We start from the raw sequence: 17,013 nt of genomic DNA, 5'->3' as shown, positions 1-17,013 counted from the left end.
AACATGGGGAAAATAAAGTCCACCCTCTTTTCAGTCCAACGTGTTATGAATCAGGACAGTCTCTAATAAATATGATCTGGTCTTTATCAGGCTCTAGAATGATTCAAATCTAACTTTCAGCAAAAGAAAAAAAAAACAGATTCCACCATGGGGGGGGGGTTCCCCATGAGAAAATTTCCAGTAGGAGAGCAAAACCCCATCTCTAGACCGGGCAGGGATCCCCAGGCACGCTGCTCTGAAACTGAACTCTATACACACACACAAATACATCAGGTTATCAGCAAACATTTGTAGTAATTAAACCTCAAAAACAGTTGTCTTTTAGAGTGCCCCTTAGGAATCAGTTCAAATTGATTTAAATCAATCAGATCTGTTGTTACATGACCTTTACACCAGCAGAACTGTGATCCTCCTGGGTTCAGGTCCTCTTGGGCCACCATCCTGCTATGTTGAGGTCTTGGTGGGTTCAGGTTCAGTCCAGTACTGCAGCCCTTCATTAGGAAGCGCGCATCCAAACCTGAAGGTCACTTAAAACACAAAATGCTTTTAGCGCTGCGGTCCAATATAGCGCATGCGCACTTACTGGGGAGCGCTTCACGGACAGAAATATGGCGAGAATGTTTGGCAGCGCGTACTCTAACCGGGACCGGGAGAGGGGCGGAGATGAGGGGGATGAGGAGGAGGATGAAGATGAGATCTTGGAGGTCCAGATTCCCAAGGAGGAGGAGTCCGGAAGCCCAGCAACGGTCCTTATACAGAACATGGACCGAGGACTGGGGGGCTCGCTCGGCAGCACGGTGCTCTCTGGGTTTGAGTTTAGGAAAGACCCACAGCGGTCAGAACCGAACAGGCTCAGTGAGAACACCCGGCTGGCCACCCGCTATGCTGTTCGGATCTTCAGAGAGTACCTGAGTGAGAAAGCCGAGAGTCCGGACTTTGAGAGTCTGGATAAGGACTCTCTGTGCGCGCTCCTGCGCTCCTTCTACGCGGAGGCGCGCTCCAAAAGCGGACAGGTCTACAGCAAGTCCTCCCTGATCAGCATCAGGAGCTCTCTGAACCGGTACCTGAACGAGCCGCCTTACTGCCGGACTCTGGACCTGACCAAGGACCCGGAGCTGCGCAGCGCCAACCTGACCCTGGCAGCGGTGATCCGGAAGCTGGAGGAGCACGGTGCCGGTCCAGTGGTCCAGAAACAAGCCATCACCCGTTCAGACCTGCGGAGACTCTATGAGTCCTCAGTGTTCGGAACCGAAACCCCGTTCGGACTGCTGAACAAGGTCTGGTTCGAGACCTGCATGTACTTCTGCACCCGGGGCAGGGAGAACCAGCGGGAACTGGAGGAGGACTCGTTCGGTCTGGCCGTGGATTCACAAGGAAGGAGGTTCGTGTATCTGAAAGCTCTCGGACCGGACCACCAGTCCCGCTGGACCAGGAGGCGTTCCGAACCAGATCGGGACCTGCCGCGGATATACGAGACCGGCACAGAGCAGTGTCCATACGCCAGCTTCGTCCGGTACCGGTCCAAACGAAACCCTTTATGCAGGGCCTTCTTCCAGCGGCCCCGGGACCACTGCTGCTCCAGTGACGTCACGTGGTTCGAGAACAAAGCCATCGGGAAAAACCTGCTGGGCACGAGGATGCAGATGTTGTCACGCGCCGCCAAACTCTCGAAGACCTATACGAACCACTGCATCGGAGCCGTTTCCGTGGCAACGCTCAACAGCATCGTGGACGCCGTCGGTCACAGGCAGCGCCGGGTCACTGCCGGTCCCGGTCTCCTGTGGACTGTGACCAGAGTCACGGGGTCCGGAGCCCCTCCTGCCAAGAAGCGGTGCCCCCCGGAGCCGGAGGTCCGGTCCCCGCTTCCTGTGCCCTCACAGGTAACAGAACCGAGTCGGGTACTCGTTCTGTTTGTTTTGGTCTTCATTTGAAACTTTTCTCTATTCAATTTTTTGGGGGGCAAAACCTTTTTTTATGCTTACAAATAAATGAGTTATGTTTACAGGCAGAAAAATGTAAACAATCAGTTTAAAATTGCCATATAAATATTATAACTTCTGAACCACTGTTTAACCAGAGTCAATCGGCCATAACATTATGACCACGGACAAACGGGTTTAAATTCAGCCTGGGAGACCAGCAATTAAGTACTACTTAAAAGAAGAATCCAAAGGAGCATACCTATAAAATTTAAGTTGTTTTCCTCGCCCTGTGTTTTTCCACAATAGCAGTTCTACTTCCACTTCAAGCTCAGGTCCAGAGGCCTGGGAGCTTGAGGGTTCTGCTCAGTATCTTAGCTGTTCCTGGACTGTGCCCTCCTAGACAGAGAACTCTGAGGTTGTTCCTGGGATCTGTTGGAGCCACTCTTCCAGTCTGGGGGTCACAGCACCGATTGTTCTGATGACCACTGGCACCACTGAGGCCTTGACTCTCCAAAACTTCCCTGTCTCCTCTTTCAGTCCTTGGTATTTCTTCAGCTTCTCCTGCTCCTTCCTGATGTTGCAGTTGCTTGGGATCACCACCACTGCTTTCTTCTGTAGCTTGTCGACCACCACAATGTCTGGTTGGTTAGCCATCACTATCATTTTATCACATTCTTTTTTCCAGCGTTGCTTCAGTTCATGAAGGTTTGCAGACATTGGTTTCTGAACAACCGTTCTACTTCCTCCTGGTATTTCTTAAGTATCTCATGTTTATTCTTATGCTTTCTAAATCTTCATGATTTTTAGAGGCATCTCCCTTTTGATCTGACCAGTAACACATGGAGGAACAGTTCTCTAACTGTTGTAGACTAACTGTCACACTGAGTGTACATGTGTCAATATTGTGTATATGTGTGTGTGTGTGTGTGTGTGTGTGTGTGTGTGGGGGTGTATCAGGATGGCCGTGACAGCAGCAACAATGTATGGAGTCAGCATCTGGCCTCTGTGTCTCTTGTGGGCTTCTCTAAACTCCCCACACCAGCCCAACTCAACAAAACAAATGCACCTGTTCACATTGATGTCGGCGGTCACATGTACACCAGCAGCCTGGCCACACTCACCAAGTACCCTGATTCAAGGTGGGTGTTCATACACAACACACAGCTGAGGATATGTATCACTGTCTAGTATAGATGTCAAGGTAGACATTCTTTCGTATTCCAGTTTAATTATTTAAAACCAAACAGTAACACCCCTGAACCCTACCATTAAAAGTCATTCACAAACAAACCACAGTGAGGTCCACAATAAGGTCCATGGTCTACAGTGAAGTCTACAGTGAGGTCCATTGTACACAGCAAGATCCATGGTCTACAAGAGAGGTCTAAGGTCCACAGTAAATTCCATGTTCCACATTGAGCCTATGGTTCCACAGTGAAGTACATGGTTCATAGGAAGTTCCCTTTTCCATAATAAGGTTTTCAGTGAGATCAATCCTTCACAGTTAGGTCCACAGTAATGTCCGCAGGTCACAGTGTGGACCACAGTGAGGTCCATGGTCCACAGTTAGGTATACAAAAAGGTTCATGTTGTACAGTGATTTCCACACTGAGGTTTATAGTTCACAATGAGGATCACAGTCCAAGGGAAGTTTGTGGTCCACAGTGTGGTTCACAATGAGGTCTATAGTGAGGTCCATGGTAGAGAGAAGAGAAAGTTTCATTTTATGTTGCCAACATTGTTGAAAGATGAAAATGCTTCAGGGATTTTTAGATCATGTTTCTTGTACAGGACAGCTTGTCCCACCTTGACTCAAATAAAGAGGCCTCTGTGTATCTTCCTTTGGGCAGAATTGGACGACTCTTTGAGGGAACCGAGCCCATCGTGTTGGACAGTCTAAAGCAACACTACTTTATTGATCGAGATGGTCTCATGTTTCGCTACATACTGAACTTCCTCCGGACCTCCAAACTCCTCATCCCTGATGACTTCACAGTGAGTTTGTCTCAGATGATTCCACACTCTGAAGAAGGAAACCATAGGTCAAAGAGTTTACCTGCATACCTGGACCTCTGCATGTCTTTACTTCCATGCTGAAAGTAGGCATTTGAACAAAATTTGAAAAGTTCATACACACAAAAATTCTTAGATTTATCAACGCACGTTTCTGTGTACCTTTCCTTCATACATCCCCATTTACGTGGAACTAAGTACAGGGAAGACACCTCCCCAAATAGATGTAAACATGTCCCGTATGTGTGGTTCTCCTCTCTTTGGGATCAAAAATGATGTCTTTGGTTCTTTGGTATTTCTGCCAAGTGCAAAGAGGAGTGATGGTGTGTGTTAAGCTGCGGTTGTCAGAGCAGTGCACACCCACAGAAGTAACAGAAACAGATATAATAGGGTGGGAGTAAAGCAAAGTAAAGCTGTACTTCGCCTCCCATCCACTAATGTTAGACACCACTTTCTGCACATTAGCTACACACAGTTCTTGTAAATGATTGAAGTGAACTGGGGGCACAGATGTGCTGGCAGCACAATTCTGAGGCACTTCCAACTTTACGCCTATGTTCAATAACATAATTACTGTAAACACAGAGGCAGTTAGGAGCTTGGAAGCACTTAGAGGCTTGTTTATTAAATAGTTGGTGTTAAAAAATGAGTTGCTGCACATTGATGGAGCATTTCAACACAGTGTAGGGGAACTTCATATATCTGGTCATCCTAGGGCTGCCATGGCTCAGAAATGACTGTGAAATACCCAAAGGCTCCAGTTCCAAGTAACTCCAGCCTGGTGAAGTTCTGAACTGACACCAGCAATGCACAGGTCCTCCTAGTTTCCCTCTGTAATGCAGGGCTCATTCCAGCACAGAGTTCCAAAAAATGGGCTCTGGGCACTCTGAATCATTGTGTGATAGCAGGTCCGTGTGATCTTTGGCTTTAAATAGGAAAACATGTTTAAAGTTTGTGTACATTTCTACACACTTTCACGGAACATTCGTTTTCATACATCCCGACGTGTGTGTGGAACATGGCAACCTTTTTCATTCATACATGAGGCCTCAGGTATTTACCTGTACCTGTGGACCTCCATTTGTCTTCACTGTTTCAGGTCTGTGAAAAGAAACCATCAGTCTAGGTGTTTATATGTCCCCGAGGACCTCTGTATGTCTTCAGTCTTTCTGTCCTTGTTGTGCAGGAGTACAGCCTGCTGTACGAGGAAGCCTTGTTCTTCCAGCTTGCTCCTCTGCAGGCCGAGCTGCAGCACTGGAAGGCTGAGCAGGAGCAGAGGGGAACATGTAGACGGTGTGAGTGTGTCCTGCTTCACGTGGCTTCAGAGCTCGGTGAGAAGATCAGTGTGAGCTCCCAGAAGGCGGTGATCCAGGAGGTTTTTCCTGAGGTCCAGTCTAGCTGGGACCAGGATTCCTCCTCATACGTCACCCTCTTTCCACTCAGTGGAAGCTGCCACGTCAGCTCAGTTCAGGTACAAACACCAGGAACAACATGGACTGCTGCCTGAAACGTCTCAGCTGTGGTTAGTAACAAGTTCAAACAGAAAAAAATCTAAAGTCTACATCACTTTTTACTTTTTTTTTTTTACAAGTGTTCAGTTTTGAAATGTCTATTTTCAAAACATCTCACACAGCTCACAGAATCACATGCTCAATCAGCAGACCCCCCCCGGATCTTTAAGAACTTCCAGTGCGGACAAATGATTTAAAAACAACATTATATCCAACACACTTACAGTAACTCTGCGTGTGTGTGGTGTATGGTGTGAACTAAGCATCATTTCTTCACCTAGCTGGCCATAAGATTTCATTTAATCCTCATTTGCAAGGCATTATGGGAAGAACTTTCTAGATGAATCCATAGACATAGAAGAGTTGTGTTGTTGTCCCGTAGACACGTCAACTCGTCCTCCATGTTGTGAGTGGCAAGCTCACTCTGGAAACCAACTCAAGTCAGTGTGGAAACTGGGTTTTCTGATCAAAAACACTAAAATCTACGCTCAACTAATTCTGATGAACTATATCCAATAATAATATGGTGATTTTAGCATTCATAATGGCAATCCTTGAGATAAAATAAAAAAAAGACCACTACAAAACACACTGTACTTAAAATGCTTTTGAATTTTCATAAATTTACCCTTTTGAAAATATGCCAAAGCACTCAATTCATTTTTAGTTACAACAAAACTTTTAGTTTTACTTTAAAATATTACTGAAAGGGTCAATAAAAAACTTTTAAAAACTTGTTTGTAAATGTAAGAGCTTTTCTTGATTTATTGTGATTAAAGGGATAGTTCAAAGTATTTTAAATACTACATGATTTAAATGTTAATGTTAATATTTTGTTCAAGCTACTCTGAAGGATAGGGTGACGTGGCAGAGCAGTGGCAGAGCTGTCACCTCACAGAAGGTCACAGGTTCAGCCCCCGGCATTTTTGTGTGGCGTTTACAAGTTCTCGCTGTAGATGCATGGGTTTCCTCCCTTTGACGAAAAACATGTACGTTAGTTTAACTGGTAACTCTAAATTGTGAGTGAGAGCGTTAATGGTTGTTTGTCTCATTCGTCTGCTATGTGGCCCTGTGATGGACTGGAGACCTGTCCAGTGTGTCCCCCACCTCTCACACGATGACTGCTGGAGATGGACACCAGCTCCCCCAATCCTGAATGCAAAAGCGGGTAAAGATGATGGATGGATGAACATTAAGAAAAAAATCTGCAGTATTTATTTTCGAATGTCATGTTCTGCTTATTTATTTCCTATGTGATGCAATGTGGAACAGCAGAGTGTTGTGCTGCTAAGGCCTCACTCTCAGTATCACAACACAACACACAGACACACAACTTCACCCCACCCCTCTGGAAGAGCACTTTATCTGTGTTTAATTTGTGGAAGACGCAGAACCAAAGACAGAAGTAAAAACTGATGGCTGTTAATCCCAGACTGAATGTTAAACAACCTGAGCCAGGCACACTGATGCCCTGATCTGATACTGACTGGTGAAATAAATGCTCAGCTATTCTGACCACCTTCACTGTTCCCCTCACAGAGAATCATCAGCCCCCTTTGTTTTTTATGAGAGTAAATGGCAGCTTTGATCATATAATGAGAGTGCAGCACCTATCACCAAACAAACACATCCTACACCACAACAAACCCTTAGATGTAAACACGGACATTGTCTACAAGATACCGTAAGTTTTTGTTTTCTCTCACTGACTGAATGAAACCATTTTGATCTGCTCTGATATGTTTTCAGCAGACATACGGCTAAAATTCGATTCAGCTCTGAGACGGAAACAGTTTCTTTGATGTTCGTTTTTGGATTTGGATCTCTGATCAAAAATGGTTTCGGGCGGGCCGAAGAAATAACTCCTGTTTTTTTTGTTACATACGAACACAACTGGACTTTTCGAAAAATATGAAATTTTAAATTCAAAATGGTTTTTGGTGTTTGTTCTGGTGAGACCCGTTATCTTTAAGATCCACACAAATATTTTAGTAAGAATTCATCTCAACAGCCTCTGTAGCAGAACCAGAATGCTCACGTGTGAACGTTTTCCTCATAGCTCGTCTTCATGTTGCTCTTTGCTTTGTCTGACTGCAGGTTCTGGAGCGTCTGCAGCAGAAAGGGTTCTGGATCATCAGTTCCAGTGGAGGTGGAGTGGACTCCTCTCAGTTTAGTGAATATGTTCTACGGAGGGAGGTCCAAGGGAACCAGCACCAGCAAATCCAACTACAGTCAACTCATCTGCTTACACCACAACAGAATCACATGGTTGTAACAATAAAAGAAGCATAAACAGTATATTGAAAGTTAGCCTTAGATCTGTTTATGCCCGACACTCTTTGAGTTCTCAAGCTAGTTGAAGAGCCTGTAATCACAGTCAGAGCTGACAGACAACCTTACTTTAAATGTAAGAGATTCCCTTACATATTTACACATAAACAGATCACAGAAACATTTCTGGATGAATGATTCCAGTTAAGCTGTGTGGCAAAAAACTTACTAGGTGGATGAATCATGAGAATAATATTCAGATACCAAATTATGAATTAAAATCATTCTGTTTAAAGAAGGGTGTGAGAAAAAGGCAAGCTAACTAAAACCAGAAAAATTAAATAAAAGAAGTACTGTGATACTAATGAGTCCACAAGAGTTATAAAATCATGTTATTATGGACAAACTATACCCACACAGCAAATAAAAGGACTGGTCTAACTAGTGGGAGAACGTTTCCATTGTTTAATGCAGTCAGTGACCTGGGTCCAAGTTGGAGGATAGTTGCTCCACATCCTGTGTGGAACTGCCATAGTGTGCAGAACCTCACACAAGTCACTGCTGCGGAGGAGATCAGGCCTGTGGCTGGCACCTGTCCACAGATGTCCGTTCAGAATATTTTGCAGCTGGTTCAGATTCTCAGATGGAAGAGAGCATCTCTTGTGTTTCAGAATTGAGTTGAACAAACGTGAACGTGACTGATTGCTGGTTCGCTGCAGCTCAGACTTGTACAAAAAGTCACTTCTGCTGCAACCACCAGAGCCCTCGCTGACTATCAGCAGTGTGCAAGTTCACTCTTTACAAGAAATAGTTAAAATAGTAATAGTAGTTTGAGGAGGATTCAGACTTTTCTCTGGTCATTAAATAATTGTCACTGATCTATAGCTACTTCACAAGAACATAAATCTATAAATAAATACAGCACGTTTCCAATAAATAATTCCTCTAAATCAAACAAAAATACTCCTCAGCCACATTGATTTATTGTGACGTCTCAATATAAATTATAAGCTTCTAAAATGATCAGTCCATATTTCCTACCAGTCAGAGATCCCTTTAAATATTATGAAAACATTAATAATGCTATCTATAAAAAGATTCTGTACTGTAATTACACTTCAGGCAACAAACCAAACTGAGCTAAAATTGGTATAAAAAAAAACAAAAAAACAACAACAAACAAAGGAAGTAACTAATTTTGATGCTGTAAAGAACCGGGCCAGGCGTTTACACACAACATTCAACCACCAGGTGATGAGGTGAACAAAATGAAGTCTTGTTCCAAATGTTCATGTTTTCCAGTCTGTTGAGAACTGTAAATATATAAAATGTGTCACATGTCTGGTTTAAAGTGAACCTTTTGATTTGACCTTTATTTAACCAGATTCGTCAGTTAAACACAAATTCTCATTTAAAATAACGACCTGGCCAACAGGCAGCAAAAGACAAAAAGGGTCAAACATGAAATCGTACAGGCCCAAGGCACGAATAAAGAGCTAAAACAGATGCACAAGTAAAAATAAGATAATCAAAAACAAGTGCAGGGATCGTGAGAGGATGCTCACACAGTACTTTTAAAAGATGAAAATTGGATAAAAAAGTGAGCTTTTGAGTCAGTGTAGATGATTCCAGTCGTTGGCAGCAGAAAACTGAAATGATGAATGGCCAAATTTAGTGCATGATTTAGAAATACATAGATTAATAACAGAATGTAGACAGGTTTGTATGTAAATAAACCCGCTTAAACCTAAAGTAAAGTTGTTCATCAAGCTCTGTCATGTAAAATTAAAGGTCTTGAACTAGTTTAGGAAGAGTGATAGGCATAAACTGAGCTAACATCTGAGATAATATCAATATTATTGTTTAAGCTATTTATGTGTTCCTTAACAACACTCATCAATGAGTTGGCACCAATGACTGATGGCAGCGTAACGGAGAAAATCAAACTAAAGAAAAGCCTGTTTCTGAGTTAGAAATGTGTTTATTTCATTCTCTACAATGTGGAGGTGGAGAAAAATATACACACATCCTGTTTACTACTTTTGTTTGACTACAAACCAAACAATCAAATAACAAAAACAGTAATCACACGACAGAAAAATCACACTTAATGAACAAATAAAAATGGCCATATTTGAAAAGAAAAGCCCGACTGGAGCGTCACTCTGAGTCAACGTCTGTTTGTACATGAGAAACACTGAAGACTGTCTGCTGGAAATTCAACCACTTTGGAAAAATAACGAGTGATAAATGACATTTTTCTGATTTGGATGAATGAATGACAAAAGAAAACGTTAAAGAATAATAATACCTAACTTTAAGTTCTTACACTGACAGAGCTAACACTTCTTCTTATTCGTGTCTCATTTCCTCTGGAACAATATTTAAAGTTGAGTCTTTTGTTACAAAATTTAAAAAAAAAAAAGGTGAATTATGAAGCCAGGAGAGAAAAACGACAGAGCTGTCATCCATTCTGTTATCTAAACTAGTTTCTGTGAGTTATTTAGCTAACTAAAGGTAGTATCTCACTGAGCTGCATCTGTTGGAAACTCGAAAATAAGAAAAGAGGTGATTATTTTTTTTTGTTTTTGTGTGCATGTTTTGTATAACTGTACTCGTGGCCATGCACATTAATTTGTTTTCCATCTCGACCCACTTTGTATCCACCTCGGCAGCCGCCCCATGTTTTTCATTTAATTTACTGGAGTACACTTTAGAGATGAAGACAGGCAGATATGGACCAGTTTTTAATAATTATTAATCGTCAGCCTTTGTTTTGGACCTGGACGTGTTTTCTGTTAGAGGGGAGCACCTCTCCAGGTGGTAAAATACAGCTGTAGAGCTCTTGGGACAGTTTTTGAGACCCATGACAAAATTGAGATGGGTTAAAGATGCCTGCGATGAAACTTTGTTGCAGAAACTGCTCGAACATGCTCAAAATTCAAGCGACAAGAATGTGAGCCTCTGTGACCGAATCGAGGAAATTGAGGACACTGCAAACGTTTGGAGACATTCCGGAGACTCCCTCACAAATGCTGTTCATCAGTTTAGCTGCTGCTCAGTGAGACCCTGGTTCAACGCTGATGCTGACTTCCATAAACTGCACTCAGGATGGCACAGACAGACTGGTTAGTGAAAAGAAACGGGAAGAATTTGGGAGCGGTGACAAATCTGGATGTAAAACCTGGAAATTCAGATGAAACGGGAAACAGTATACGAACTGATGATGTTGTGACTTCAGTCAGTTGGAGGGGCTTCCTGGGGTTCTCGATTCACTGAATCAAAAGAAAGAGTTAATGATTACATCTAATAGGGATTTAATTAAAGAGATAGAGGGTGATAACCATGAAATAAAATTCTTACCTTCCTCTCTTGCCTTCATGCGGGCAACAAAATTGTAGCTCTTATTCCTGCGATAATTCTCATATGGATCATCCAATGAGACTCCAACACCTTTGTACTGGTCCCATTTATCCCGGATATCTCCTCCTTTGATAGGGTCCTGGATGCCTTGTTCTTTGGCCCCAAGGCCCCCGGTGCCACTCCAACCTACAGCCAATAAAAAAAAATAAGGAAAAACCCTGACAGGAAATGTAAATACAGTGCAGAACCAGAACACAGGAACGAAGGAACCAACCCATTTTCATTAGGAGCTGATGACCCTTGTTCTCCTCTCCTAACCTGGTATCTGCAGACATTTTGGAGGGGGGAGTCCCCAACCCTGCAGTGGACCTGAAGGACAGAGGACAGCTGGTCATTCTCAGCAGCTTATATCATAAATCTGTTATCAAAAGGTGAACTCAAGCTTACAAAGGGGAGGGACTCCGAGATTTAGGGCCACGACGTCGCTTTGTGGGCGAACGGGAGCGAGATCGGGATCTGGAGCCCGAACGACTTTTAGATGACCTGGATCGACTTTGGGACCTGAAGAGAGTAAAAACATGTATTTATAATGTGAAGGAAAGCTGAATTTGACAGAATATGGGCTGCTGTATGTGATGTGCTTACAGGGAGTGTGAATGAAACCAGTTAACACATGTAAGCAGACCTTTAAAAGAATGGCACTCTGACAGGGCAGGAAATGTTCACACGGGGGGGACAGATCACAGGACCAAATCTAATTTCCACAAAAGGCCAAAGGACTGGAACAATTAGAGATAAGCAAATCATTTCTATTAAATTTAAAATACAAATAATCTGATTCTGACCCCCACCATCGCCGACCTGAAACAGAATCAGTGTTAAATTGTTAGAAAAGAGACAAACTCAAGTTTAAACAGCTGAGCTTTTGCAGTCTGATACAAGTTTTACAAAATATGTGTGTGTGCGCTACCGAAACTTGGCGCAAGTTGTGTAAGCAACGAAAGCACTATGGTCAACATTGGCCCTGTGTTCTTGCTGTTTTTTAAACTCATGGGGATTCTCCTGAGACTTCAGGAAGAGAGACGCAGTGGAAGAAATGCTCTGGATGCTACGATTGTTGCACGGAGTAGTTTTATAAGCCTGAAAAATGACAACAATCAGGCCCTTGTTTGGCTAGCCTGAAGGAAGACTTCTGCCCTTTTCTTTGACTCATGTCACAGATGACAAGGCACTAACTATTAATAACTACTAGACAGGACATCACTTGTTGATTGGCCTTTCCCTTTAAGCAATAACTGTTGCCTGTTAGCAAAATATCTTGTGAAGTACTTAATTTTAATGGAACTTTCAGACAATTAGTTGTTGTACATCTACAACTGATTAACATCTGGAGTCACACTAATTCAAGATGGTTGCCACAGCTGATCAACATTATCCAACAATAAAAACAACAATTGTACAGATACTGAGCAAGAATTTGATGTGGTAGTAGCTGAGAATCATTCACAACACACTCTGAGCTGCATAAGAGTGCACCTAATGTTATTTTTAAGGTTTGACCAAAATGAGGACAACTTCATCCCTTTTTGATGATCTTAGTCTAAAACTCCGGTACAAAAGGCAGCAGGCAAAATGAGTTCCTTCAAGGATTGATAGGCCTTTAACTCTACTAATCGGACAGACAGGTTTTCACTCCTTACTCCTAAATTTCATCATTTACCTACATAATGCTTGAATGTGATTCCTGTCTCATGATCTGAAGTAGTGAGTGAGGGCAGCACGGTAAACAGTGGTTAAAGCTGTTGCCTCACAGCAAGAAGGCCGCATGTTCCCCTCCCAGCCTTTCTGTCTGGAGTTTACATCTTCTTGTGGAAGTGTGGGTTTTTTCCAGGTGCTCTGGTTTCTTCCCACATACTAAGCATGTTTACTGGTTACTCCAAATTGTTCCCAGGTGTGGTTGTCGGTCTCGTATGTCTTTATATGTCCTTGTGATGGACTGCAGACCTGTCCAAGGTGTACCCCGCCTCTCGGATAGTGGCAGTGACAGGATAGGTACCAGGTCCCCCAAGATCCAAAAGTAAAAGTGGGTAAAGAAAATGGATGGATTGGTGATTTCAGAGAAAACACATGACAGTGTACGATTTATGTGAGTGTTTGCAGACCTGGACCTCGAGTCGGAGCGGGAGCGACTACGGGAACGGGAGCGAGACGATCGGGACCTTGACCTGGAGGACTTTGAAGAGTGAGAACTGGAGCGTGACGAAGACCTGCCTCGGCTGCGAGAGCGGCTCCTGGAGCAACTGCCTCCACGGCCACTTAAAGGAGGAAGAAAACAAGCATGGATGTCTCAGACTAAATAAAGATTAGAAAGGCTTCCTGAATAAAAACTCAAAGGCAGAAAAGGCAGACCGAGAGCTGCATGAACACAGCAATTTCATAAACCATAACTGTTATAAGGTTTGACGTGTAAAGTTTATTTCTGCAGAACATTTTAAAACGGCCTTATTTAAGTAGTGATTTAATTTGTTCCATAGATTAAAGGTCACCACTGAAAAGGTTCTGCCAACTCTGTTTCTGAGCCTGGATCTGGGTTAGTAGACCTCAGATTTTGGTACTGATGTGTTTGAGACAAAGCTAGAACAAAAAACCAATCCAAATGAAGAGGCTCACCTGTTCCGTTTCTCTTGCTCCTTTTTCCTTCTCGCTCTCATCTTGGCCCTGAAGAACTCATACAGACCGTTCTGCTCCCAGCCTTCACTGAAGGAGGAACAAACAACACCTTCTATCAGAACAACCTCACTGTATGAGTACTGATTCAACATTCACACTGAGATCCAGTTCGACTTCAGTACAGTTTGGACAATCTAAATACTTCTGCATACTTTACTTTGTGCTGTTTTAACCGTTCAGTTCACTCAGGAGACGGGAGCTATGACTTCTGGGTTTTGTAACTTTAAAAAAAAGAACACCTTTATTTACAATAAATTCCCCATAAAATTACACTGAGATCTCTTCAATTCCTTCAAAAACATTGTTCTCTTTGAAATCTGCTTCAGCATACTAGCTCTATGTTTGTCTTCTTTTAGCTTTTTAACTGCTGTTTTGCTAATTTTAGCTTTTAAGATAAGGTTTTCCTAATTTTAGATATTGATTTGCTTTTATCATGTATTATATGCTTTATTTTAGTTTTGTTCTGCCCGTTTTAACTTACAACCCAGTTTCAGCTTTTTTAACAATTTTTTGCAGTCATTCAGCGCTCACATAAAACCCTGAGGGGTTAGGGGGTCTGAACCTCCCTAATTTTGGAAAGACAGATTGTCCACACCAATAAATCATTTGATGAAACAATACTTTTTACCTTTATACCATTTATTTTGTCAAAACAATACATTTATGGCTTTCAGACAGTAGCTAACCACACAATTTGTACAATTTGCTTTACATCTTCTGTGAAAAAAGATAGGATATATGTTGCTTAATATTTATTTTGTTGCCCTTTTTCTCCCTCCTGCAGGTCAAAGTTGCGTCTTGTGGAAAGAGGCCGTTCTAATAATTACATCGGATCACCGAATGTCTCACAAAACTTGTGCGTGCTCCGTTCTCCCTGTGGTTGTGACGTAATTTCCTTTTGGACTTTACTATTGTGTCTGGATGCATGTCAGATGTTTAGTGACCTGTTCTTTTAGTTTATATAGTTTTAAATGTTTGTAAAACAGAATAAGTACATGTTGTAAATCACCTGACAGAATCACTCGGAAGAGGATGCAAGCACCTCAACAAGATGGGAAAAAACAAACAAACAAACAAAAAAAAAACGTGTGAATGGAGAAATACATTTGATGCGGTTCTGCAACTGGTCTACATGGCCACAACAGTAATGAATGGCCCCCCAAAATAAATAAATAAATGAATGATTTTGCTCTTGAGTGCTTGCCGTTCACGCTGCCTTTTTAACAAAAAATGCAATTTTCCTAGTTCAGTAATTAGTTTTGATTTGAGTTGTTTAACAGAGCTCAGGTGTTTGTACCTGTTTCTGGGTCGATCATGAGAAGGAGGGCTGTAGAAAGCCTCCACAGCAGCCAGCAGCCGATCACTGGGGGGCATGGGAGGGGGCAGCCTGATGTCCTTAGGGTCCAAAGGTTTATAATCATTGTCCTCAAGCTGCGTAGTAACAGGACAAAGATTAGAAAGCAACTTTATTAACTTTATTATGCACCTGACTAACAAATAAAACAATTCAAAACTATTTTAACCCTTCAAAATAAAAGTTAGATATTAAATTTACAAACATTAGAAGTTATATGATTCGGCTGGAACTAAAACCAGCATTTCTGATGTAATTTCCAATGAACCAGGTTTGTTTCAATATTATTATTATTGTTGTTGTTGTTACTATTTAGACTAGCATTCTCTGTTGGGTCATTATCAGACAGGTAATGTTATATCACGTCACCTTGGTGTTTTCTGCGTAAATGTGTGACGAAAGGCTTAGAAACCAGTGTTTTCAAAGATGAGTGGATAGAGAAATATGCATAATGTTGAGTCTGCGTTCTAAGCAGTACTGTAAATGTAGAAAAAAGCTCATATTGCAGCTGCTTGGCAAAGAAACATTTATGCAGTTAGGCCAATATCTCACTGGGCTGTAAGTGCTGAAGACTAGCTGGTGACTTAGAAAATTTCCTCTCAAAATAGTCACAGAGTTGTCACAGGCATCTCCAACACGTCTCAAGAGCCCTAGAGCTGTATTTTGACACCTGTATTGAACTGTCCTGACAGAAAACATGTCCAAATCTTTAAAAAAAAAAAACCTGCCAATGAAATGAAAAATACAAATTATTGAAAAACTGGTCCAAATCTGCTTATCTTCATTTCAAAAGTGTACTCCAGCAGATTAAATCCTAAATGTGGGGGAAGCTGCCAACAGGTACAAAGCACATGCAGTTTAAAGCTTAGAACGTCACACTTTCCAGTTTTGAATTGAGAACGCTCCTGAGATGGGAAGCAAAAGCACCTACAACTACAGAATAGAATCACAACAAAATAACTTACTTTGACTAGAGGAGCCATGAGACCTGCTGGCAGATCAAAGTAGGGCACGTTGGGAACCAGACTTGGGTCATCCGGAACCTGCTGCTGCTGCCGATTACGTACGTGAGGCGAATGGCCATTGAAACCAGGTGGAGGTGGGCCAAAGTCCGGGCGCTGGCCTCCAGACCAGGGCACGTGATCGGCTCCCATAACTGGTGGAGGGAGCCTCTGAGCGGGGTGGTGGTGAGGGGGAGGAGGGGGACCTGGCATGTCTGGCAAACACAGTTGTTTGAAATCGTTCCACATGATTACAAGAGCAATCAGACAGTTTTACTAGTACTTTGTTTCTGCTTCTCTACTGACCTCCAGGAAACTCTCCTCCTTGAGGAAAGTCGAAGCGATGTGGGGTGTACGGTGGTCTGTCATAGTGGTGTCTGGGAGGAAAGTCTTCCTGCAAAAAGCGCGGGGGGAAGCGTGCAAAATTGTGTGGTGGTGGGGGAGGCTGGTTGAAAGGAGGTGGCTGCTGGTGGGGAGGAAAAGGTCCTCTGAAATGAGGAGGTCTCTATAAAGAAATGGACAAAACGGACAGTACAGTCAATCACAAAAATCAACAGAACAGCTTCACTGTTACCCAAAGCAAAAGAAGACGGAGGGGTTATAACCTTTCAATGTATCACAATGTGGACACAAGCAACTTTAAAATGTCAAATATTGACTATTACTGAATGTTATTATGTCGTGCTGAGAAACGTAAAACGCAGCACCCTGAAGTACAACAGTGCAGCGCCTGGACCGTTTATGACGTGCACTAGGGTTGGGAGTCTGGACGAATATATCGACCATCTGCGATTGGAGTCCATCAAACGATAAGATTTATTTAAGAAGGATATTTTTCACATTAGTTT

At 42.6% G+C, this 17,013-nt stretch overlaps 2 protein-coding genes across 3 annotated transcripts in view; one reads left to right on the top strand and one right to left on the bottom strand.

Annotated features, from left to right (window-relative positions):
* The first annotated feature begins 624 nt into the window (after positions 1-624).
* LOC108246951 lies at positions 625-10,155 on the top strand. Its single transcript, XM_037981108.1, has 5 exons — positions 625-1,880; positions 2,880-3,061; positions 3,773-3,917; positions 5,122-5,406; positions 7,544-10,155. The coding sequence occupies exons 1-5, from the start codon at positions 762-764 to the stop codon at positions 7,736-7,738; spliced, it is 1,926 nt and encodes a 641-aa protein (XP_037837036.1). The 5' UTR covers positions 625-761; the 3' UTR covers positions 7,739-10,155.
* LOC108246949 (calcium homeostasis endoplasmic reticulum protein) overlaps positions 9,777-17,013 on the bottom strand; it is a 20,795-nt gene continuing 13,558 nt past the window's right edge. For both annotated transcript variants that reach the window (XM_037981106.1, XM_037981107.1), the window contains exons 11-19: positions 16,472-16,670; positions 16,130-16,380; positions 15,108-15,241; positions 13,751-13,837; positions 13,243-13,395; positions 11,528-11,641; positions 11,355-11,449; positions 11,081-11,266; positions 9,777-10,992 (exon numbers count right to left, since the gene is read on the bottom strand). In XM_037981106.1, the coding sequence (XP_037837034.1) occupies positions 10,955-10,992; positions 11,081-11,266; positions 11,355-11,449; positions 11,528-11,641; positions 13,243-13,395; positions 13,751-13,837; positions 15,108-15,241; positions 16,130-16,380; positions 16,472-16,670 (1,257 nt within the window). In that variant the 3' untranslated portion in view covers positions 9,777-10,954. The remainder of the gene's footprint in view (positions 10,993-11,080; positions 11,267-11,354; positions 11,450-11,527; positions 11,642-13,242; positions 13,396-13,750; positions 13,838-15,107; positions 15,242-16,129; positions 16,381-16,471; positions 16,671-17,013) is intronic.

The sequence above is a fragment of the Kryptolebias marmoratus genome, linkage group LG18 (assembly GCF_001649575.2).
Source record: "Kryptolebias marmoratus isolate JLee-2015 linkage group LG18, ASM164957v2, whole genome shotgun sequence".
Lineage (NCBI taxonomy): Eukaryota > Metazoa > Chordata > Actinopteri > Cyprinodontiformes > Rivulidae > Kryptolebias > Kryptolebias marmoratus.
The sequence above is the reverse complement of the archived record's forward strand: the minus strand, read 5'-3'. Positions and strand labels throughout refer to the sequence as shown.